Consider the following 25,693-nt stretch of genomic DNA (forward strand, 5'->3'; position numbering starts at 1 on the left):
AAGCACAAGAAAAACAAACACCTGTTTACATATAGGAGCATATATTGCATGTTTTCAAACTCCGTGACCAAGTGTATGTAAGTATAACCAATGTAGAACCTTGCACCTTGGCTTGCAACTCAAAGATGAGTACTACTCTGCATATAGGTAGTCAGTATGCATTTATTTATGTGGCTGCAATGCTGGAGCAATTATGGCCAATTTCATACAACTGCACATCAGGCTCTTAGTGTGCGCAGTAATGTTAATACTGCGCAGAGTGGACACACGTCAGCCACATATAATCCTGTACTTCCGTATAAAGTCCAATGGATGACCTGCAACTCTACCTACATGCCCCTGACATGCCCTCAGTAGTTACTCTACATCCAAAAGCTCTGTTGCCACCCAGTTATGTCTATTCAGCCGCGAGTGAGATGTATATGGCTCTCTTGTAGATGCGTGCGCTCATCTACGATGCATGCGTAGCCGCCAAAAGTCTCGAGATCCATCCACAAAGTGGACTTTCATGTCGTTATCCGTATTGTTAACTTGCACTTGCCCTGTACAAGGCACAAATGATATGTCTCCTAACAGGCATATATGCACCTACCTGCTGCTCTGCCCCGTTCCACATACCATCTGTAAGTGTAGAAGCATACGGAATGTGCAGGAATCTGCATTCTCATATTTGCGTGCGCTTATTTTGTGAACATGCACACAATGAATTCACACAAGGTACACTACTCACGCTTGTGTACATTCACTCTGCGTCAGGCACAGGCTTTTCTTGTTTCGGATTTGGTTTGAGTTCCATGCTGAATCTTACAGGCAAATAAGTCATTGGGGTGAGTGCGCTACATTTAAAGTTCTACTAATTTTATATCACTTGAATGGGACACACTAAGGCCCTCATTCAGAGGCGGTCGCAAGAAGCGACCGCTCGCTCCGAATGAGTGTGGCTGCTTGCTTTTTCTAGTGCGGCCTCCTGGTCACTAGCTAAGCTGTGGGTTGATGGTCGCGATGGTCAAGACCATCGCGACCATCGGGGCTTGCGACGAGACCCTAAGGTTGGGTCTTAGGGTCTCGGCAACCGCAAGCCCCAGGGAGCTTTCTGCTCTGATCGATAAAATGTGGCCCTATGTACCTAAGAATTTGGAACTGCACTGCGCTGCATAGCCACAGCCCTTTGCATGTATTGGTGCTATGTTTAGCCTATGCAGCACTGAGATGTATGCTGAATGTGACATGTGATATGTGGAAGGGTTGGGTACAGGATGCAGGTGCCCGGATCCCGGCGGTCAGAATCCCTACAGAATGATGTAAGTATACTCTCCTTCCTCTATCCCTCCCTGCCTAAACCTAACCACCCTCCCCCGCAGCCTAAACCCAAGCCCACCCAGTGCCTAACCCTCCCCCTAGTGCCTAACCCTCCCCATACTGCTTAACCCCTAACCCCAATACTTACTGTCGGGATGCCGGTGGTTGGGATGCGGGCGTCGTGATTTTGGTGTCGGCATTCTGAGCACCTGCATCCCGACAGTCGGGATAATAACTATATCCCACGTGGAATAGAGAATAACGATCTCTGTGGAGAAGTACAGTACGCACAGGAGTCACAGTGAAAAATCCTCTTTGGTGATGCTGTCTACCTCAATTTTTGGCAGGTGCACTTAAATTTCCACCATATTACAAGGGTTTGTAGAGCAAGATGGCAGCTTTTGCGGTGTATCTAGCTTTATGGAAGAGTATAAATATAACATTGAATTTTGCAGAGTGACATAACTGAAATGAGTAAAAATGGTGGGGAATGCACATTTTAGGGGCATTTCCAGAGATTGGCATTTCATGGTGTAGTTACACGACAGCTGGAAAACCGCCAGTTGCCTAATGGTGCGTACACACAACACGATATGCTCCCTGAGCGATATCGTGTAGTGTGTCCCCGGCAGGCTGTGCTCAATGTCGTACATGACATTGAGCATAGTCACTGAACGATATCATTAACGATATCGTTCAGCGCCGGGCTCTCTCCCCCATTCCCCGACATGCAGCAACCTGACGAGATCGTCAGGTTGGCCTGCATGTCAGCCCGATGAACAATGTCAGAAACGACCAGCGGGAGTGCGCATCGCTGGTCGTTTCCGACATAAAAGTGCATGATTCGTGCACGATTACTGAGCGATTGCACGATTACGATGTCGTAATCGTGCAGTCGCTCAGTAATATCGCCCAGTGTGTACCCACCTTTAATCTAACCTACTGTGTAAGTGAGACTGTACAACAGTAAAGCAGATTGTAAATTGAACATAGAGTTAAACAACGTTTGAAAATCTCTACGTATTAACCAGCTTAATACGCCTCAAGGTATTTCCTCCTCACCTGATTCATGCTGGTCAAACGCTGAGAGAGTCTCTGGTGACAGCCCCAGAGGTGGAAGTAGATGAAGCACAGCTGGACATCGGTGTAAAGGAAATGTTTTGTGCAAGGACTCAGGGCCTGATTACGCACCCAGTCTCACTGCGAAAATATGCCAATGATTGCAATCGCAATGCCATCACAGCCAAACATAAGGACGCCCACTTTACCTTGTACACTTCCTTAATACTTTGCAAGTCTGCGAAACCATCGGTAACATCGAGTACAATCGGAGCCTCACGCACACTTGCACAAGGTCTGACCTTACTCAGAAACTGCTAACTCATCGCACGCTGTGAAAGCCCAAGCTGCGTATGGCATCGCAATAGCTAATTTATGCACGCCCCTGTAATGGGGCCACCACCCCCAAATGGTCACTTATTGTCAATCACTCTGCAAAGGGTCTGCGTAGTCACTGCGATCGCATTCCTGATCACAGTGGAGTGTTCACACATGAGCACTGCAATGCATATGCATGCCCAGAACGCAACAATTGTCCGATCGCATGTGTAATCGCAGTTGCGATCCTTGCTGAGTCAGGCCCACAGTGCACTTGATAAATGACTGGAAAGCCAGAAATGACAGGAGCAACACTGGGCAGAACAAGACACATGTTCTGCCCAGATCATGCTCTTAGCAAATGATTTTAAGGATCCTGAAAGATTTCTTATTGTAAGAATCTGCTGTCGAAATAGTTTAGTAGAGTAAACTTATGCTCATGTCTGTGAGATATTCCCATGAGAGTGTATTATCTATGTACCCAGTAACAGTAGTGTCACAAGGGGGGTGCGGGCCAAAACCGGGTGTCACCCGCCGAGGGGTGACACCAAGGTGCAGACTCCCCCTCAGTGATAGGAGCAGGGTGCTGCACTGTATAATTAAGTGCAGCACTCGGCACCTCACACTGTGAGGGAGCCAGCAGGCACTGCATGCACCTCCGGCACCCTCACCTGCCTCCAGGCTCCCGGTGGTAGCGGGACCACGGCGGTTTGGCTGCGAGGCCACACCACTTCCCGCGAGGCCACGCCCCTTTTGGCGCCAGCAAGCTTCTGTGATTCGCTGCTGTGTCTGAAGATGCAGTTTCGGATTACCTGCGAAAACATTTGCCATCTGCGTAATCCTCAGTCTATGCAGGATGACCAGTGTTTTCACTCTGCTGGGTCCAGGAGATTGGACGGCGCAGACCCTGGCCTCGGCACACCCTAAAAACAGGGCCATCCCTGTCCCTTCCCTGCCCCAGACAGGCCGCAGCATGTCAATCATGCTGCGGCTTACTGTGGACTGCAACCGCCATTGCGCAGTCAGTGATCAACGCATGCACAGTACAGATCCTACGCGTACGCCGATTATTAAAGATCGGAGTTGTGAGTAAACCATAAGGTTTACGTACAACGCTGCGTCAGGCTCTACATTCTCAGTGGATTCTCTCCCCTACAAGCAGTATTTGGAGCCCTGGAAACCCAGTACACATGTACGGCATTCTAGGGCTTCCTGTGCCTTCTGCCATTGGCTGTCACGCAGCAGGAAAGCTGATTAAGGCCCATGGTAACCACGTACACCATATTCTCGGCACTCTGAGGATATGACAAAAGGGAGGCAGGACTGGCATAGCACAGGTGGAAACTACATGGTTACCCTCTGCTGCTGAGTCACATTACAGCTGCTGCCCCAGTAGTTACACCTATGGCTATGGGGGGCACTTTAATACAGAATACTACATACAGATCAAACCTGGGGAGCGGATTTCAGGGAGCAGCCAGAAATGGCAGCTAGCTGGCCTACCATGTGGACTCACCGTACCCTTTGGCTGCTTCATCTCCTGAGTCACAAATCGTTTCCTTTAATTATTTAGTGAATCTACTTCAGTAAACATATACTGTGTAAATGCGTTGTGTAAAGGATACTGACGGAACACTGTGCCACCTCTTCGATCGGTTACTGATTCCCAACAGGACATTGTATTCCATGAAGAGCTCATTGGCTGCCGCCAGTCGGATATCTGTATTGATATTTATCTACCATGATGGACACATGATTAGGTGAGTTCATAAGAAGGGTAAGAAACATCCCAAGTCCCTATGTGATGCGATCGCCTCACCTTTTTTTGGTGTTGGTTGATGATTACGATCACCACAACAGTGACCACAGCAGCGGTCAGAGTGACAGAGATGCTGGTCACCCAGCTGTGACCACTGGAGAACACCTGTGCCGTGAAGTAGAGATTGGTCCAAATGGAAGAATACATGATCTAGAAGAGTAAGGTTGGTGAGAACTTTTAGCATTTCTCTAATAACACTCATCTCTCTTTCCCTTATCATCTAACTTCACCTGCTAGAAGTATCCAATAGTCTCTACTGTCTTTCCCCTCATTCCCTGACGATATTAAATAATACTCATCTTTTCTTCCCTTATAATATTACTTCACCCACGTCCAGTATTTACCATACTCATTTACTAATCTCTCTTACCATCAACATTTTCCTTCGCCCACTACCGGAATTTAATAGTATTCTACCCTCTTTCCATTATCACTTTATTTCTCCTTCTCTTATCATTCTACTTTAACTGCTCTCTGATGCCCATATTATACGGTACTCGCCTTTTCCTTATAATCTTACATAGCATTCCATCAGTATTACATAGCAGTCTCTCTCTCTCTTTTGCTCTTATAACACCCACTACCAGTCTATATAGTAAAGTCAACTGCGGGTTAAAAGTTACGTCATCGTGACCCCTCCCACCTGTCATTCACTAGCAGAGAGTTCTAGCATAAAACACATCTACAGTCTCCTATAGATCCTATGTAGGCGTAGGAGAGGACGAAATAGAAAGAAAGAAACTACATGGGATTATATGAAACATTATTCTCTCCTCAATGCAATATTATTTTACTTCACTTGCTACCACGTATGATACTATTATTTCATTGCCTTCTCATTATGTACTCTTATCTCCTCATCTTATACTTTTAGTGTTTTTACTCTGTTTTCGTACTATTCTCTCCACCTAATATTTTGTTGCTTTTGTGTACATTAATTTGTAGTCATCTACCTTTTAGTTTTCTTCACTGACTAACAATCTTCATTAACATTTCTTTTAATCATCAGAGCAATAATGCATTACACATAATTTTATATTATAAAACAAGATATATAACAAATAGAACAAATACACAAAAATGGCACAAAATATCCACAGTAGTCTAAACGGTATACAATTGGGAAGCCGGCTGCCAGAATCCCAACAGCCGGCTTCCCGACTGCTAGACACCTGTCATTTCCCCGACGCCGGGAGACCGGCGCCCGGCATCCCGATCGAAGGACAACGAAGTGCCTAACCCTAATGCCCCCTTCCCCACTGCCTAAACCTAAGTCCTCCGGGGGGGTGCCTAACCCTAACCTCCCCCCGGGGGTGCCTATCCCTAACACTAAGTCCCCCCCGGGAGCACTAAACCTAACCCCAAGTATGCCCAAGGTGTTTTTTTCATTGCAGGTTCTTGCGGCAAGTGGATTTTTCACCATTTTTTAAACTTTACTTATATTTGCAACTTTAAAATATGCTGACCCCCATTTTCAAGTACCCCAAATTTGCTGGGATAAGTTATTTTCTGCAAGAAAACCTCCTGAATACTATTCTTCACCACTTATACAAAAACGCTATTTAGCAGCTATTGAGCCCGTTTAAAAACACCAAATACCTTCAGCAAGCCAAATAGGGGGTAACCATAGCTAACCACCATGTCAGAGCATCTTTTGGGGGGTGTCAGGCTGATTTCCCCAAATCTGACATGACTTTCCGCTTGTTTAAGTTTCGCCGGGTCCTGTTTTCGCCTACTTTCAAATTGAATATGGGGATACGCGGGCACGCGCGCGATACTTTTCCGCCTGCAAGACAGGCGAGGTAGGCGAAAAGTCTGGGAGGTGGAAAAGTATCGCAGGTCCGCTCAAATTGAATACGGCTCTATGTTTCATTCTTCTCTCCTATTCTCATGATTTTATTTAATATTGTTTTGTTTTCTTTTCTTAACATTTTACTTATTACTAGTATGACATTTTTCCATATATTTCTACATGTCATCCCTATCTCTATTTTATTCACTGTTCCTCACATTAGAACACTCCAGGGGGGTTACAGTCATGATCCTGGCAGTTACCATACTGACGTTCACAATACTGGCAGCAGAATCCCGATGGTCAAAATACAGATGAATCCTGGCGGTGAGGGTTAGGCACTAGGGGGAGTTTTAGGTTTAAGCTGCCGAAGGGGTCGGTTAGGGTAATGGTGCATACACACGGTCAGATGTGTCAAATGAACGACTGAACGATTTTACCAACTATTTGAACGATTTTACCAACTATTTGAAAGATTACGATTTTATCAACGATTTGAACGATTGAACGATTTCTGACTGCATTATGGAATCGTCCAAATCTGACTGCAAACACATCAGATGTCAGATATTGTTATCTGACAAGCGGGAACCCGTATCGTTCATCTGACAAACATGTCAGATATGTCAGATTTTCCTTCAGATATGAACGATTTTTAAAATTGTTATTGTACAGATCTGAAGGACAATCTGACCATTAGGCTGCTGAAGGGGACGATTAGGGTTAGGCTGCAGGAGGGGTCGGTTAGGGTGAGGCTGCAGGAGGGATCGGTTAGGGTAAGGCTGCAGGAGGGGTCGGTTAGGGTGAGGCTGCAGGAGGGGTCGGTTAGGGTTAGGCTGCGGGAGGGGGTAGTTAAGGTTAGGCTGCCAAAGGGGACGGTTAGGGTTCGGCTACAGGAGGGGGCGGTTAGGGCTTGGCTGCCAAAGGGGACGGTTAGGGTTTGGCTGCCAAAGGGGACGGTTAGGGTTTGGCTGCAGGAAGGGTCAGTTAGGGTTAGGCTGCAGGAAGGGTCAGTTAGGGTTAGGCTGCCAAAGGGGACGGTTAGGGTTAGGCTGCAGGAGGGGTCGGCTAGGATTAGGCTGCAGGAGGGAACGGTTAGGGTTAGGCTGTGGGAGGGGTGGATTAGGGTTATAATACCCACTAAAATCTGTCTGGATTCTGCTGCCGGTATTTTGACCATTGGGATTGTTACCGCCGAGATATCGTACCCAACCACTCCAAAGTACAAGCAGGAATATATCTATTACTCCGTTATGATCTGCGTGTGAAGAGATAACAATTCTGCAATTAACAGTAAAAATAAATTGAGGCTTTGGAACTGAATGACAGTATTACACACATGCTCTGCAGGATACCTTTTCAATAGACTAAAATCTGCTAATTACACAGTTTCCATTGAGGAAAGCTAATAAAATATATACGCAGACACCTGAACACCTAAGCCGGGTAGGTCCCAAATACATCTTAATTGCTACTGCAGGCAATGGCGCAGGAAAGCAGGATAGCATTGGTTACACAGACAGGCAGTAGCTCGCAGTGAGTTGAGGGGGATGCAATCGGGAAACCGGCTGACGTGATCCCAACAGCCGGCTTCCCGACTGCTTTATCCCGGTGTGGATTAAATGATAGGTGTCTATATCTAGACGCCTGTCATTTTCCCGACGCCGGGAGACAGGCGCCCGGCATCCCGATCGAAGGGATGCCGGGCGCCGGAAGCGGACAGCTGCGGGGGGGGGGGAGGGTTAGGTTTAGAGCACCAGGGGGGACTTAGGGTTAGGCATCCCCCCGGGAGGGTTAGGGTTAGGCTGGGGGGAGGGATGGTTAGGGCTAGGCACCCCCGGGGGAAGTAGGTTTAGGCAGCGGGGAAGGGGGGGGTTAGGGTTAGGCACTTACAGGGGGGATTAGAGTTAGGCACTTGGGGGGGAGGTTAGGGTTAGGCACCCCTAAGGAGGGTTAGGGTTAGGGGGGTTAGGTTAGTTATTACTTACCTGAGGACGATCGGGATTTCCAGCGCTGTCGGGCTGCTGCTGCCGGTATCCGTTCATCTGTCGGGCTGCCGCTGCCGGGAATCGAACCGATTCCAGTTGAGGACATGGAGCAAGACAGTCATCTGACATTAGTGTTTGACTTTCAAAATGATGTGCTGTTCACAAAACACTGAGTAGTGAACTGTATGACACTGTTGTAATATGATGGCTTCTGGTTTGTGGTTTTGAGGCTGTTTAAAGCAGCTGTTTGCAGTCTTACGTAATTTGAATTGCCAAAAAAGCTGGGCATATACGGCCAGATAAAATGCCTGTCAGACCGACAGACATTTTATCTGGCAGCCTGCCAGACCGCAGATGTCCCTGGTATCTCACAGTGTATTAACGCCGAAATCTGCGCTCCACCCCCGGGGGAGAGGACATTTCCCTGTTCCGTCTGTCAGCCGCGGCTGGGCATACACTGCCCGATGCGACTGACATTTTATCGCATCGGACGGGCATGCTGGACAATCCGGCATGCCCGAGCGAGCGATATTTAACTCTCGGTCGCCCGCACATACGCTACAATATTTGGGTGTTTGAAAAATGACAGTTAGGAGCTGATTGGTTAGTACTTTTTCTCTCTCCACTTTATCTCTCTCCAAGTCATTAGTACGTCTCGTCCCTAATCCCTTATAGATGAATATCTCCCTTTGTTCTGGAGGTCCCTTGGCATGGACAACAGTAAAATATATGCACTTTGGAGAACATGGAATCCCTATCTGACAAACTTAAATAAACTCCGGTGGACGCATCTGACTGACATCATTATGTACCCTGAACTATTATGTACCCTGAACTATTATGTACCCTGAACTATTATGTACCCTGAACTATTATGTACCCTGAACTTTCTGCTTTGGACAACTGGCAAACACTTACAGGAAAAAACTGAGAAGCAACGTAGGAGAAACATTTGAAGTAATGCTACCTGAAATATGTGACCATATGCTTGGACACTATGGGCCTGATCTACAGTTCTGATGCGTATTGTGCAACCAACCCAGGAAAGAAGAGCTGTCATTATACAGGATATGGTGTAAAAGGGAATCACTGTGTTTGTGCAGAGTATTCTACTAACGTCATAGAGATTCCACACTTACCAGGGCCAAAATCATCCCAAAGCCTCGAGAGCTGAACAAGATGTATCTGTTTACCTCTGGGATGAGAGCAGGGATCTGTAGGGAGTCTCTGCACTGTTCCACCGGGACCTCAGGGGAAGAACAAGGGAATATTATAATGTAGACTCTAATCCTGAAACATGCCTTAACAATATCTCTCTGATTTATTATTATTACCAGTTAGTTATATAGCGCACACATATTCCGCAGTGTTTTACTGAGAATATCTGCCCATTCACATCAGTCCCTGTTCCAGTGGAGCTTACAATCTATATTCCCTATCACATGCTCACACACATACACACTAGGGTTAATTTTGTTGGGGGCCAATTAACCTACCATTTTTGGAGTGTGGGAGGAAACCGGAGTACCCGGGGGAAACCCACGCAAGCACAGGGAGAATATACAAACTCCACACAGATAGGACCGTAGTGGGAATCGAACCCATGACCTCTCTGATGAACAGAACATCACACATAGCACTCTGCCTAGTACCTTCCCTCAGTATACACAGAGTGGTGGGCTTAATTATTCTTATTTATGAGATCGTGCAACTGAACCTGAACTTTCTGCATCTCTTAGAAACTATCACAAACTAATGTAAACTTGTACAGTAGTTTCAACATATGTCTGTGTCATAATAGGGACATCCCTGTAATCCTTCAGACACACTCAGACATCACTTTGGCTTTGGAAACACAGGGCCTGATTCAGAGCCGGACGCTCTGACCAGAGCGTTCGCTCTGAATCAGGGCCGGCCTAGCTGAAAATGGTGCGACCTCCTGGCCGAACGCATAGCTGTGGGTGACCAAATCACATCTTATGCGAGCGGCCAAAAAGATGGTCGCGATGGTCAAGACCATCGCGACCATCGGGCTTGCGACAAGACCCTTGTGGTAGGGTCTCGTCTGCCGCAAGCCCGGAGTGCTTTTGGCTCTATCAGAGCCAAAAGCACTCCCACTGACATCACTAGTGATGTCAGTGGGGCCGGACCCAGACGGTAGGCGTTCCCATGGGAACGCCTCCGTCTGGGCAGCCACGCCCCCGGCACGCCCATCAAAGGGGGCGTGCTGTCAATCACCATCGACAGCATGCCCCCTTTGGTGCGAGACCCCAAGCGACGGCTTCCCCATCGCTCGCTGGGTCTCGCGCATGCGCATGACGGAGGCGCCTCCGTCGTGCGCATGCGCATTTGGGTAACATCGCCCGCTTGCACCTTCCCCTGTTACCACCCACATACGACTCATCCTGTCACTCATAATAGCAGGCATTCACAATATAGCGAACAAACGATTTTCGGCCGCACTGACTGGTTCGCGCATGCGTATTAAAATCCGCACACATGCGCAGATGTGCGAACATCGGTCAGAACGAACGAGCGTCCGCTTACGGGCGGCTCTGAATGAGGGCCTTATTTAGTAGGAGATTGGGCTGGATGTTTATACTTTTGCACTTCAGGCTTACAGAGTTTCTCCCAAAAGCAGAGAACATGCGTACCCCTAAACCCCGGACGGTTTAGGCACAACAATGCAAAGCCATGGTGCTTTGCACTACACATCTAGGCCCTCATTTACAGTTTTATGCATTTACATTACGAACATACATGGAAAGATTGCATAGGGCAGCACAGACGGTGTAATGGTTAGCATTACTGCCTCACAGCACTGAGGTCGTGGGTTTGATTCCCACTACGGACCTAACTGTGTGGAGTTTGTATATTCTCCCTGTGCTTGCGTGGGTTTCCCCCGGGTGCTCCGGTTTCCTCCCACACTCCAAAAATATACTGGTAGGTTAACTGGGTCCCAACAAAATTAACCCTAGTGTGTAAGTGTGTGAGCATGTGGTAGGGAACATTGGCCCTCATTCAGAGCCGTTCGCTATTTGCGTTCGTTCATTCAAAAACAAGGGGTGGCTATGCAAATGATCCGTTCGCACATTGCAGTCTGTTCACACCTCTAAGTCTGAACGAGCGAGCAAAACATACGCTCTTTTATTTCTTAAAAACGCCCCCTGGCCGCTCGCACCATACGTCATGTCCGCTATTTATTAGATTAATCGAGTACATCGAACAGGATATGAACTGCTCGCTATTCTTGTGGTTGGTTTTTTCAACCGCTATTTTGCGAGCAGTTCTGAGTTAAAAAAAACAAGTGACGTGGTCATTGACGCTGCTATATTAATTATGCACACCCATAAAACGCCCGTTTTGACCTTTAAGCACGCCTGTGAAGGGATCTCCACTCCCCGTTTTCAAGCACCTTCCCCTGTTACCACCCACATGCGCCTCATTCTGTCACTCAAAATAGCAGGCACTCGCTATATTGCGTACAAATGTTTTTCGGCCGCACTGACTGGTTCGCGCATGCGTACTAAAAACCGTACGCATGCGCAGATGTGCGAACATCGCTCGGAACGAGCGTACTGCCGCTAGCGAGTGGCTCTGAATGAGGGCCATAGATTGTAAGCTCCACTGGGACAGGGACTGATGTGAATGGACAAATATTCTCTGTAAAGTGCTGTGGAATATGGCCCTGATTCAGAGCCGGACGCTCTGACCAGAGCGCTCGCTCTGAATCAGGGCCCACCTCCATAATTATGGAGCGTCCTCCTGGACGCTCGTATAGCTGTGGGTCACCACCCACAGCATATACGAGCGTGCAGGTTGATGGTCGCGATGGTCTTGACCATCGCGACCATCGCCACTGCGAGCCGAAGCCTGCGGTTGAGTTTCTCAACCGCAAGGCCCGGAGTGATTTTGGCTCTATCAGAGCCAAAATCACTCCCACTGACATCACTAGTGATGTCAGTGGGGCCAGCTTCTGACAGTAGGCGTTCCCTTGGGAACGCCTCCGTCTGGGAGGCATGCCCCCGGCACGCCCACCAAAGGGGGCGTGCTGTCAATCAACATCGACAGCACGCCCCCTTTGATCAGACACAACGAGCGAAGGAAAGTCCTTCGCTCGTCGCGTCTTGCGCATGCGCACCATCGACCCACTTGCGAGCGGACAGCCGCTCGCGAGTGGGTCTGAATCAGGCCCAATGTGTGCACTCTATAAATAACTGGTAATAATAAAATAAATATAGCAAAAAAGCGTGCTTGCGTGTGAATATTGTGTATGGAAATCTGTATAGTCATGACTCAAAAACTGTGCTTGGACAATGTGTCTAGGTAGCACGGACTGGGGCTGAAATTTAAAAGGGGGCGTGGTCATGCATCATGGGGGCATGTTTTGCGAGTCACAGGGGCATGGCCTCTCAGCATGCCCCGCCTCTCTCTGCATGCCGGCTAGGTATTACTGTTGTTGCTGTCTTATTGTAGCCTAATAAAAACTGTATCTACTGGAACCTTCAATTGCTAACTAATTTCAGTGATATTACAGCAATTCACATGTTATACGTGATGAAATCTTGTGAATCACATGTCATATGCAATTGTGTGTTACTGTTCAATAGGACCTGTAGGAACTTATGTATCACATATAAGTTAACGAGACTCATGTAAACATTATTGTTATTGTCCCTTAGCCTATTTTATTGAGATTTATTTGCCACTGTAGAGTATTAACATCTGAGGTACCTGGATGCCACATTCCTGGAGGCTCTGGAGGCATTGCTCAGCGTGCCTGTCTCGCGATGTGTATGGCAGAACTGTCAATAATCGCCCGTTGTAAAGACCTGCACAGAGGGATAGGACAAACATTAGATATGCTTGTTTGCAAAATGTGCCTCAGAAAAAACAGCACAGTTGGGGTAGTGGTTATCATTGCTGCCTCACAGTCAGTGGGTCAATTCTTGAACAAGGCACTTTCTGTGTGGAGTTTTCCCCGCGTTTGCGTGAGTTTCCTCTATGAATTAATAATTATATTCTCTGTAAAAAACTGTGTAATAATAAGTGTGCACTATATATATAACTGTTCATAAATAAAATTAGTTACTCTTAGGGGTAAATTTACTAAAGGTTGATTTTAATTGATTTTGATCGATTTTAAATCAATCTAAATTGATGTTGTGTTTCAGAGGCTAAATCACACATTTACTAGCATTTAAAAATCGATATATAAAAACTCGTCTGTTAGTAAATGTGCGATTCAGCCCCAGAAACACAGGGATAATAAAGACCACATGAAGTACACTTTCATGGTTGGTATCACTAAGAAGCTGTTTTCTCAAATGTATAACTCAATGATCACCCTAGGTCTACAGCTATTGCTCCTGTGTCCTCCAAGAGGGAGGCTATAGAATGTAATATTAGAAATGAGGACCAATCACATTTAATCAAAATATCCCTAATATAAATACATTACATTTTATTTCAAACCACTACTTAAGCATTTAAATCAACCCCTTCTGATTAGTTTTATCTATTAGTACTATTATTAAATGTAATATTCTGTATTACCTATTATATAACACTTCTAATGTCTGCCTAGACTAGAGTAACCTTAGTGGAGAGCTACAGGGAGGCCCTGCTGCCCCCTCCCTTCCCTCTCTCCCTTTAAGAGCTGTCTGCTGTATCTGGCAGATAGCTCTCACTGGCTGCCTGCTAGATACAGCCATCTCACTTCTCCCCCTGTCAGCGTTTTCAGCACCTGGAGCAAACCTACACATACACTCTTGTGGGCCAACCACAATCTCCCCCCCTCCACACATACACAAATACTTGTGGGCCCCTTCAATCAAAACTGTAACAGAGATAACAGCAATAAGGAGATAGAGGGTACAGAGATTAGGGAGATGGGGGGAGGGGAGATGAGAGAGATGGCAGTAGGGTGAAAGAGAGAAACAGAAGTGACATACAAAAGAAAAGGAAACAGAGATACACGGAGCATGAGGCTGGAGAGACATGGATGGCATGAAGCTGGAGAAACACAGGGGGTAGCATGGGACTGGAGGGACACGGTGTGGCATGAGGTTAGAGAGACACAAGGGATGGCATGAGGCTGGAGAGACACAGGCAGGGTGCATTAGGCTAGAAAGACACAGGAGGCCATAAAGCTGGAGATACAGGGGGGACAGGAGGCTGGAGAGACATGGGAGGGCATGAGTATGTACAGATACAGGGCGACAAGAGTCTGGAGACGCACGGGGGCCTGATCCTGGAGAGACACAGGAGGACATGAGGCTGGAGAGATACAGGGGGTCATAAGGCTGGAGAGACATGGGGGGTATGATGCTGGAGACACACAGGAGGGCTTGACACTGGAGAGAATATTGAGGGATAGGGCTGGTGAGAAACAGGGGGTATTAGACTGGGGAGATACACGGGGGCATGAGGCCGGGAACACATGAGGCATGATGCTGGAGACACACAGGAAAGCTTGATGCTGGAGAGAACATTGAGGGACGGGGCTGGTGAGACACAGAAGATGAGGCTATAAGGTAGCCACACAAGCTAACTAAAATAATAATTTAGGGCCTGATTCTGAGTCATATGCACTGCCGATGTTGGAGTCTTGGACGCAGTGGAGCATTTTCTTCTTCTGCGCATGCATCTAAGTCGCACTGCGCTTGCATCCAGACAGCGTTGCAGTTCCGATTGAGCAGCACGGGAGAAGCACAGTCTCAGAAATGTTTTGAAAATGTATTAGGCGATCCTGGGAAGTGACAGGGAAGTGGTAAAGTGAACACATGGAGATTATCCGTCTTATGGGCTTGTTATGGGAGCGTTGCAGGTGTGTCACTGATAGTGGTTGCGCACAGGGACGCAGAATCGCTGACATAGGAGGCCATTATCAGCCAGAGAATCTGCGCCTGTCATAGGAATGGTGCAAGTTTCATTGGTGCGCCCGATGTGGCTTCTAAAGACTCACCAAGCGGTATTTCAGCGTGTATGGGCGCTGACAGTGGGACGTCTCAGTCCTTGCATATTTGGAAGCACAGCTGTACTCCAGAGAAGGGCTTTGTAGTGGCATTTGCATAAAGACGCAGACGTACGGGTGACAAAGGACGCAGGCACGGAATCAGACCCTTGATGTAAATGTATTAATTGACGTTGGAATCTGGCTGAGGCACCCATTGTATATTATCCCACTTGTAGTGTAATGCACAGCATGGGGTATCATATAAAAAGGCAGAGTCAATTCCTTGGCCACACTCGAAGAAGAGGTCAAGGGTCAAGCATATCCCTGCCAGCAAACTACTCCATGACTTAAGCTGCATACACACACAACGATTTTGTTACTAACGATTTTCTGAACGATTTTCCGAACGATTATCTGTCAGATTTTTTAAAGTGTAATAAACAATTTTTTTTTAACTACAAACGATCAATCAGCAGCCACTCTACAGTTAGCGGCCGCTGATTGGCTGCCGGCTCCTGACAGTTCACATTGATCAGTCAGGAGCCGGGTAGCGGTGTATGTGGTCACACACATACACCATCACAGTAAGTATATGGATCGGGTTCCGTTTTTTTATTTTGCCAAGACCCCTGGATGCTACGGAGACCTGCGCGAGGATGGAGTATAGAATATTTATTCCAGTTGGCACAGGTAAGTATGTGTGAGTGAGGTAGCTAGGTGTGTAATAAGTTTTACTGTATATGGTGTGTGCGTACTGTGTTTTTTTAACTATTTATTTTACAGTGGAGGTACGGGTGCCGGCCGCCTGCTGGCACTTGTAGTTCCACAAGTGCAAAAGGGCAGGCATGCTGGCACCTGTAGTTCCACTGTGAAATACAATAGTTTATAACTATTTAACACATTATTACCCCCGTACCCACAGCCCAGGGGTGCGGGGAAGAGCCCCGGGGTTCAGACCAAGCCTGGGGTTTCGGGAGAGGGGGACCCCTTCTTGGGGGGGTCCCCACCTCTCCTGAGATCCCCGGCTTGGGCTGACCGGCTTGGGGTGTGAAAGCTTTGACCATGGAGCCCCGGTGATAGGGTCTCCTGGCTGTGGCATTACACCCTGGTCAGTTTGTGTCCGGTGCTGGTTTTAAGCATAGGGGGACCCCTACGCATTTTGTCCCCCCCTATATTTAAAACCAGCACTTGCCCTGCAGCCAGGTACTGGTTCCTAAATTATGGTGGAATCCTGCTCGTTATGTTCCCCGTAATTTTAGGAACCAGACTGGCTGAGCAGTCCGGGGCTGGTTATGCTTTTGAGGGGGGACCCTACGTCATTTTTTTTTCTTTACTTTAACCCTTTTTTTTACTATATACAGGCAGAAACATACATGGATCACAGTGATCTGTGTATGTTTCTGCCAAACTCGCAGCTCACATGCAGGTGAATTGATTTCACAAATTTTTACAGGAGTGTTGTCTGTTCTCATGAGAGTTTATAAACTCTCCTCTTGGTAAATTCCCAAATCCTATATTCACTAGTGAAAAGTTACTTGAGTTTAGCCGATGGTGAAGTGAAGAGAGTTTGCTAACTCTCCAGTATTTTCCCGTAACAAAGGAGATCTCTCTCCCAAGTTTGCAAGTGGAAAATTATGCCCAAACTCTCCAGAGATTGCTAACTAGACCAAACTCGATTCTTAGTAAATTTACCCCTGGAAATCAATATAGAAGTGTATTAATAGCCCTAATAAAAGTATTTTGGCTTATTAAAGTGAGTCAAATGGCTGTTATATGGGGAGGCAATCGGGAGCCGGCTTCCCGACTGTCTTATCCCGGCAAGGGTGAAATGCCGGGCGTCTAGATGTAGACGCCCGCATTTCCCCGACGCCGGGAGACCGGCGCCCGGCATCACGATCGTAGTGATGCCAGGCGCCGCCAGCGGACAGCCGCAGGGGGGGGGTTAGGTTTAGGGCTCCCGGGGGGGGACTTAGGGTTAGGCACCCACCCGGGAGGGTTAGGGTTAGGGGGAGGGAGGGTTAGGCACCCCCGGGGGGGACTTAGGGTTAGGCACCCCCCCGGGGGACTTAGGTTTAGGCAGCGGGGAAGGGGGTGGTTAGGGTTAGGCACTTAGAGGGGGGATTAGGGTTAGGCACTTGGGGGGGAATTTAGGGTTAGGCACCCCTAAGGAGGGTTAGGGTTAGGGGGGTTAGGTTAGGTTAGTAAATACTCACCTCTCCACGATCGGGATTTCCAGCGCTGTCGGGCTTCCGCTGCATCACACTCTGCTCCTGTCGGGCTGCCGCTGATGGGAATCGAACCGCCGGACAGGCGGCCGGCGGTATTTCATACCAATCCCGTTATATGCATATGTGCATAAGTGTGGAAAAATTATATAAAGCCATTTCTCTTGGAAAAAATAATTGCTGTAGTTAAATTGGGGGTATATTAAAATGGGTGCTAGTTTATTTTTGTGTCTATAAAGTGCAGTTTTAAAAATACACCTGTTGCAGCCGCCTGCAGTGCTAAAAACACCTCCCCCCAAAATACCCCACCCAGTACTTTAATCCCATTTTCCAACACTTTTTACATATTCACCCTAAAAATGACATGTCATTATTAGAGGGAATTAAGCTCATTTAATTTTTTTTTTTTGCTAATTAGTCATTAGTCAAAAGGTTCTGTACCAAGGGCCTGATTCAGTAAGGAACGCACAGATGCAGACACACACAATCGGTCGATTATTTCGCATTGCGCATGCGTACTGCATTGCAGTGCGCGAACCAGGTGTTGCGATGGGAACTGCGTTTGCAGAGGCTACGCAGATTCAGAGCACAGTGATTGACAGAAAGTGCTGTTTGTGGGTAGTGACGGGGGTGGTCGGGCAAACGCAGGCGTGCCTGTGCGTTTGGACGGCGTATTCAGGGGCGTGCATAAATAAGCCCATACAGCGGCGGACGCAGCCTGAGTTCTAGTTGCACACAGGAAGTCTCGCTATGTTTGCGGGAGGGTCAGGTCAACTACTATTGTGCGTATGGGTCCGATGGTTCTCGATGTTACCGATGTTACCGCTGTCTTGCCAGGTATAAAGGAAGCAAGTAAAGGGAAGTGGGTAGTATTATGTAGTGCTGTGCGTCTGCTTATTCTGCTGCGATTGCCGTGCGTACGCACTCATTAGCATATTCTCGCAGTGGCTGATTGTGTGCGTACGCATCCCTGCGGTCCTTGCTGAATCAGGCCCCAAATCCCCACATTTTTAGGCAAAAATAGAGATTTTGTACATTTTATCACCTGCCTCTGACATGGTGAAAACCTTTCGCCGGTTTCTGCCTGTGAAGCTTTCGCACATGCGAACACTCCGCAATTGCATGCGCGATACGCACATATGTGTGAAAACTTTGCATCGGCTAATGCTTTTTGCCAAACGCAACTTTTCGCACCTGATTGAATACGGCCTAAGAGTGCTGTGTGGAGTTTGTATATTCTCCTCATGCTGGCGTGGGTTCCAGGTACTCCGGTTAATTAGGTTTATTGGCTCACACAAACACACACAACAAAAATGAATTATTAACCATTGTGTAGGCATGTGGGTCTGATTTACCTAGGGCCTGATTTACAGTCGTACACTATTGCTGAATTTGCGCAAATATGCTAATGCTTCAGCCACCGGGACTAGTACTGAGACACCCACCTGAGCCATCGCAGCTGTAAGCAATACGCAGCATCGGATGCGGATAATACAAACATCGACTCTCTGCGTGAGTCTATAGTCACTCAGAATGGCGCCCGTAACAAAGATGCCGGAACCATGTTGCCTGCATACTGGATCTCAGACACAGCAGGGAACACCACGGTTTTAACCTTCACTCGCCGTTACCTTCGCAAAGCGTTTGTTCCCTGTCAGTCAGTTGCAAATGAATCCTCACTGCAGCCGTAATTGCAATTCAAGCGCGGAGTGTGCGTCTTGCGGCTGTGACCCATGCGCAGATCACCGATAATTGGCAAATTGCGTGAACATCTGAATAGCGTATAACTCTGAATCAGGCCTATAGATTGTAAGCTTTATCAAGACACGGACTGATGTGAATGGGCAAAATATTCTCTCTGTAAAGAGCTGCGGTATATGGACCTGATTCAGACACGCTTGCTAGGATGCGTTCGCTCGTAGCTGCCGATGGTTCACATTGTGCGCGTTCGTACGCATTGCGGTCTGCGTGCGCGAACCAGTGCGAGAGATTGGGAAGCGTTCACTCGCTGCTCATAGACTGCACAGCAGAGTGAGTGACAGGAAAAGCCGTTCGTGGGTGATGACAGGGGCTGGCAGCCAGAAACGGGGGAGTGGAGGTGCGAACGCAGGCGTGCCTGAGCGTCTCAACGCTGTTTCAGAGGCGTGCATAATTAAGAGGCAGCGTCATTGTACATGTCACCTGACTGGATTATACGCTGAAGTGCTTGCGGTAGGGTATGGTCAAACACAAGCGCTGCGATCGCATCCGATGGTACTCGATGTTACCGATAGTTGCATACACTTCCTGGAGATGACGTGCGCAAGTGGGCGTCTTAAGACAGGCTGGTGGGCGTCTGCATACACAATGCGATCGCACGCCAAGACATAGTGGGGGTGCTAATGCCTTGCCGTGCGATCGCCTGCCTTGCTGAATTTGCATACGCATCGAGCGAGCGAACGCATCTAGCGAGCGGGTCTGAAGCAGGTCCAATGTGCACTATATAAATATCTGGCAATAAATAAATAAGTGTGATTTTGCAATTGTCTTCTATGTAAACTTTATTATAATGAAGTTGCTCCTGTGTCTGTCTCCATGGATACCCTAAGGGAAATCTTGTTTCATTTGTGACTGCCTGCGGACAGCAGGTATATTACACGGTAGCAGCACCATCTAAATTAACCATAGAAAGTCAGTGCACAGTGGAATTTCTATTCAACAGCAACGCAGGAAAGGGTCCTAGTTTCAGATTAGTATCTGTGGGAAACTCTAAGGTGTCTATTTACTAAGCAGTGTTAGGAGACAAAGTGAAAAGTGATAAGAAAGTGATAAAGGTGCCAGCCAATCAGCTCCCAACTGTCATCTCACAGGCTGTGTTTGAAAAATGACAGTTGGGAGTTGATTGGCTGGCACCTTATCACTTTCTTATCACTTTTCACTCTGTCTCCAATCTGACATATCTGACATGCCTGAATGATGAACGATGCGCGTTCCATGGTCAGTTAACGATATCTGATGTGTTTGCAGTCAGACTTGGACGATTCCATTCATTTTAATGCAGTCAAAATCGTTCAATCGTTCAAATCTTTGGTAAAATCGTTCAAATCTTTCATCGTTCATCTGACAGATCTGACAAATCTGACCGTGTGTATGCACCATAACACTGCTTAATAAATAGACCCCTAATACTTGAAAGTGGTTTTAGTAGCGGGAAGAGCTTGTATATTCTACCACATTATAGATCACTGATAGGAGTTTTGTGTACAGTTCTGGAGGCTGTACTTCCAAAAACACATTAATAAAAAATCCACAAGTCAGAGAATGGCTACTAAGACAGTGCATGGGGTGTTTAATGACCCTTATCAGGACCTGAACATGTAGAACTTACAGAAGGGACGGAGGTGATGCGACTGAAACATCCAAATATATCAAAAGTATCAATACGAGTTAGGAAGGCAATATTTTTACAAATAAAAGTTTTCTAGAAGAAGACGGTAAAATAAGAGGGAAGATGCCTAAAAGGCCGTATAAGGGAGAACTTTTCAACAGGAAGGGATTGATGACTGGAATAGTCTCCTAGCAGTAGCGGTGGAATGCATCAAGCATCACAATTTTCATGCGACGCATTCCACCACTCATCACTTGCATGCGGGCGTTAATAACATCAGTATGCATGATGAAAATCACAAAGGACGGCTCTCCCCATAGGAGCTGCCCTTAGCAATAGAAGGACTTCTGGGCTTAAGACCCAGAAGTCCCTCTGCGCATGCGCAGAACGCCATGCACGCCGCCGGGGCTCCCTCTCACAGCACTATGCGGAAAAGAAGCCGATATGCTTCTAGTGGGTAACGCCATCTAAAGATGGCGTTACCCGTCGGGTCCCAGCTGCGGAAAGCTTTTCTTTCTGAAGCTTGGTGCACAGTATTGGTGATAATGCATCTCGTCCTCTTACTGTAAAATAATTCAAGAATGTATTGTACAAGCATACACGAGCTCGGGCTGTTTGCTGCGCTTCCTCTGCTCCTGTGGTAGCACTAGCACAGCACATTCAGCAGCTATGGATGGCTGACAAAACTGGTCTGGTAACACAGTGCACTGGCATCTTGCATGTCTGGGAGAACTAGTCCTGTGTCTACTGAGCTGTCTTTCACTTCTGGGATTTAGCTCAGATGCACAGAGGTAACAGGTACTGTACATCCCACACTGGCCATTAACCCTGTGTCGCTCACCACTCCGCCGCAAGGGGGCGCAGGGGCCTGCCCCTCCTAGTACCTTCCTATAGGTGCTGTTTGAAACCCCCCTAGTCAGTTTTCCCGCCGCCTGCGTGGAGTGCAGTAGTGACCTTCCTGGCCTCTCAGGCTCATTGCGCCCAAACTCGTCCGAGGTACGTATTTCTTTTCATTTTCTCATAATTATATGTATTTTGCTCATTTTATGAATGAAAATTACAAAGGTTGTGGGTATTTTGCGGAAATATGTAGGTTTGTCCAGGGCGGCCTCTTAGGCACAGTGCGCCTCTTAAAATGTTGTATTTTTTGTTTTACTTGCTTTAAGGTTAATAAATTGTGAATCAGATTTCCATATATTCTCCTAATGAAGGTCACTGATCACTTTATGAGCGTTAGAATTTAGTTAATTAGGTGCTAAAGACGATTTTATAACAGGCGCCTGTCAGGCGCTCTGCGCCTGAACATGGGAGTCCCAGAGGTGCGCCTGATGCAGGGTTAATGGGCATGCAGAGTAACCTACAGCTTTCCCTGGTGGGGGGATGGTGCTTCTGTATCCACAGTTGCTGCAATCCAAATTGATGATTTGGCAATATCACCAGATAACCACTGAGTGTAATTTGCTGTGAATGGTGGTGGGAATGACAGAGAGAAAGCTAAATCCATTCTGTGGGCAACATTGATTTTTCTTACTTTCCAGCAGTCATTTATGTTATTACCAGGAGCAGGGAGCTGACGTGCAGCCTGTACACAAACGCATCACATCTCTCACCTGAATTTAATGTGACCACTGGCTCAGAGCTCTCACTCCGAGGACCCACTCCCCCATCCTGCCCGGTCATCGTTCCATTAGAGGCGGCTAATAGCAGAAGTCAGGAACTTCAGACTCATTTCTGCTCGGAGAGGTTAGCTGTAATTGTAGAGAGGCCATGTATTAGTGTTTCCATCACACATATTATTTACTGTATCCCCTCCGCAACACCACCACCAAAAGAAAAAGCCATGTCTAGCCTTGGTATTATTTCTAAGAGGACAGGTGGTGAAGCTGCTCATAGCCACCAGTCAGCTCCTACCTATCATTTTATAGAATGTATCATTTTATAAATGACAGCTGGAAGCTGATTGGATGCTAAAGGCAACTTGTCCTCTTTAGAAGGTTTGTTATAGGTCCATCTAATTTAGACAAGGAAGTGAGTGATGGTAACAGTAGCAAATGCACACAAAGGAGCAAAATCCAGCCATTCTCTGAGCCTTACACTACTCTGCAAATCCTTACACGTGCAAACATACCCTATAGGGATCAAATCAAATGACTTATGGCGCATACACACGGTCAGATTTTTCTTCAGATCTGAACGATAACGATTTCAAAAATCGTTCAATCGTTCATATCTGAAGGAAAATCTGTTACATAACTAACATGTCTGAACGATGAACGATGCGCGTTCCCGATGGTCAGATAACGATGTCTGACATCTGATGTGTTTGCTTTCAGATTTGGACGATTCCATTCATTTTAATGCAGTTAAAAATCGTTCACAGTTCAAATCGTTCAAATCGTTGGTCAAATGGTTCAAATCGTTCATCTGACAGATCTGACAAATCTGACCGTGTGTATGCTCCACTATTCTCGACTCTATCCATCAAGCACTCATTCCTTACCCACCAAATGACTTACTCTCACCTACAAAGCCCCCAACAACACCACCTCTCCATACATCTCAAACCTCATACTGAATACTCACCCTAACACCTTCTTAGATCTACTACTACCTGACCTGTACCGTGCCTCTTCTCAGACAGGGAGAGATGTATCAAACCTTGGAGAGAACTACAGTGGATAAGTTGTGCAAAGCAACCAATCAGCTTCTGTCATTTATCTAGCACAGTCTTTGAAATAACAGAAGCTGATTGACTGCTTTGTGCAACTACTGTACTCCACTTCATCTCTCTCCAAGGGACCTACAGTATGTATCAAAGCTTGATGAGAGAGAAAATTGTGAGATCTAAATCGCCAACCAATCAGCTTCTAACTTACATTTTATAGGCTGTGTTTGAAAAATGACAGTTAGGAACTGATTGGTTAATACCTTTTCTCTCACAATTTTATCTCTCATCAAGCTTTGATACATAGGCGCCTAAGGCTTGCTACATCCCCCTGTGACCTTTCATTCCAGTCTATAAGACATTTCCTGCCCCACCTATGGAATTCTCTGTCACGCCCGATCAAATTCTCCTCCAGCTTTCAAATCTTTATAGGCTCTCGAAAATACCCACCTCTTTCTTATAGATTACTATACGCCCTCCCTACTCTATACTACTCACCCACCCTCACTACTGTTCCATTCTAAACTCTGTGCCACGGTCACACATGTATCCCCACTAAATTGTAAGCTCTCTCTGAGTGGGGACATCCCGACCTTTATTTTCACATCTGCATTTATTTTGTTTACCTTTTTATGCATATAAAGTTTTTGTCCTTTTGAAATGCTGTTGAGTACTGTATTGACTTAGAAGTGACTGTTCTTGAGGGGCCTATTCATCATAACTAAACTTTCTCTGCAGGTAATTAAGTTTAGAACTCGCATGATGTTCTACCTAATTACCGAAGGAATTCATCATTCCTCCTCTCCATAACTATCTATTCCGAAAAGCTGTCATTTTTGCGATGACAGCTTTTCAGGAAATAGATAGTTATCCCTCACTACACTAACTTATCGCAGCTGGAAGCAGTTCTGTGCATGCGCTGTTACATCTGTAAAACCAGCGCATGCGCGGCACTGCCTACAGATGCGGTAAGTTTGCAAAATTCCTGATTGGAAAAAGTACGTAGTGGGGCAACCTTCAACAAAACACAGTCATGTAACACTGATTCTAAAGATTGGTCACGTATGACTGCCATGCAACATTGTAACATCTTATTTAGCTCTCTTTTCCTAAATGTTCTAAATTTGTACTAGTAAAGTGCGAGGCCAGCTGTACGGCAAGCCAGAGAGGACACTGGGGCGTCTTAAGGAACTTCTACTTTTTACAATATCTGACAAGAGTTTTTAAGTTTATATATTCCTACTCTTAATGAATTATAAAATTTCCTTTATTGGACATTTTAATGAAACTAAATATGGAGGACATAGCATGTCTCCTGCTCTATTTCTAACCCTAACACTGTACAAGTGATGGCTTTGTTATGATTTCATAACTTTCTGTCCACCATGGAGGAAACACTGGGCAGAGAATAAGGAGGATGTGTCCATGCTCTCTAGCACACTGATGGCTACATGATGATTTAAAGGGAATGCACTACATCACTGCACTACTTCACTTACTCCTATATACACAGCACAACTTCCCAACCCTACACTACACCTCATAACGAACCCCTCTCTATTCTGTACTAAATCACTGACTCTCTATACCCTGCATTGCTCTACTTCACTAACTCCTATATACACAGCACAACTTCCCAAGCCTACATTACACTTCATAACAAACCCCTCTCTATTCTGTACTAAATCACTGACTCTCTATACGATGCAGTACTCTACTTCACTTACTCCTATATACACAGCACAACTTCCCAACCCTACAATACACCTCATCACGAACCCCTCTCTATTCTGTACTAAATCACTGATTCTCTATACGATGCACTATTTCACTGTACTACTTCACTAACTCCTCTATACACAGCACAACTTCCCAACCCTACACCTCATTACGAACCCCTCTCTAATCTGTACTAAATCACTGACCCTCTATACCCTGCATTGCTCTACTTCACTAACTCCTCTCTACACAGCACAACTTCCCAACCCTCCATTACACTTCATAACAAACCCCTCTCTATTCTGTACTAAATCACTGACCCTCTATACCCTGCATTGCTCTACTTCACTAACTCCTCTATACACAGCACAACTTCCCAACCCTACACTTCATCATGAACCCCTCTCTATTCTCTACTAAATCACTGATTCTCTATACGATGCACTATTTCACTGTACTACTTCACTAACTCCTATATACACAG

General features: G+C 46.5%; 1 protein-coding gene across 3 annotated transcripts in view; it reads right to left on the minus strand.

Annotated features, from left to right (window-relative positions):
* The window catches only part of TMEM268 (transmembrane protein 268), a 47,948-nt gene that overhangs the window by 9,646 nt on the left and 12,609 nt on the right, over window positions 1-25,693 (minus strand). For all 3 annotated transcript variants that reach the window (XM_088455463.1, XM_088455462.1, XM_088455464.1), the window contains exons 2-7: window positions 22,436-22,573; window positions 13,010-13,107; window positions 9,415-9,522; window positions 4,496-4,645; window positions 4,302-4,412; window positions 2,362-2,433 (exon numbers count right to left, since the gene is read on the minus strand). In XM_088455463.1, the coding sequence (XP_088311589.1) occupies window positions 2,362-2,433; window positions 4,302-4,412; window positions 4,496-4,645; window positions 9,415-9,522; window positions 13,010-13,107; window positions 22,436-22,505 (609 nt within the window). In that variant the 5' untranslated portion in view covers window positions 22,506-22,573. The remainder of the gene's footprint in view (window positions 1-2,361; window positions 2,434-4,301; window positions 4,413-4,495; window positions 4,646-9,414; window positions 9,523-13,009; window positions 13,108-22,435; window positions 22,574-25,693) is intronic.

Source organism: Taudactylus pleione, unplaced genomic scaffold, assembly GCF_031769625.1.
Source record: "Taudactylus pleione unplaced genomic scaffold, aTauple2 ptg000656l, whole genome shotgun sequence".
NCBI classification, from domain to species: Eukaryota; Metazoa; Chordata; class Amphibia; order Anura; family Myobatrachidae; genus Taudactylus; species Taudactylus pleione.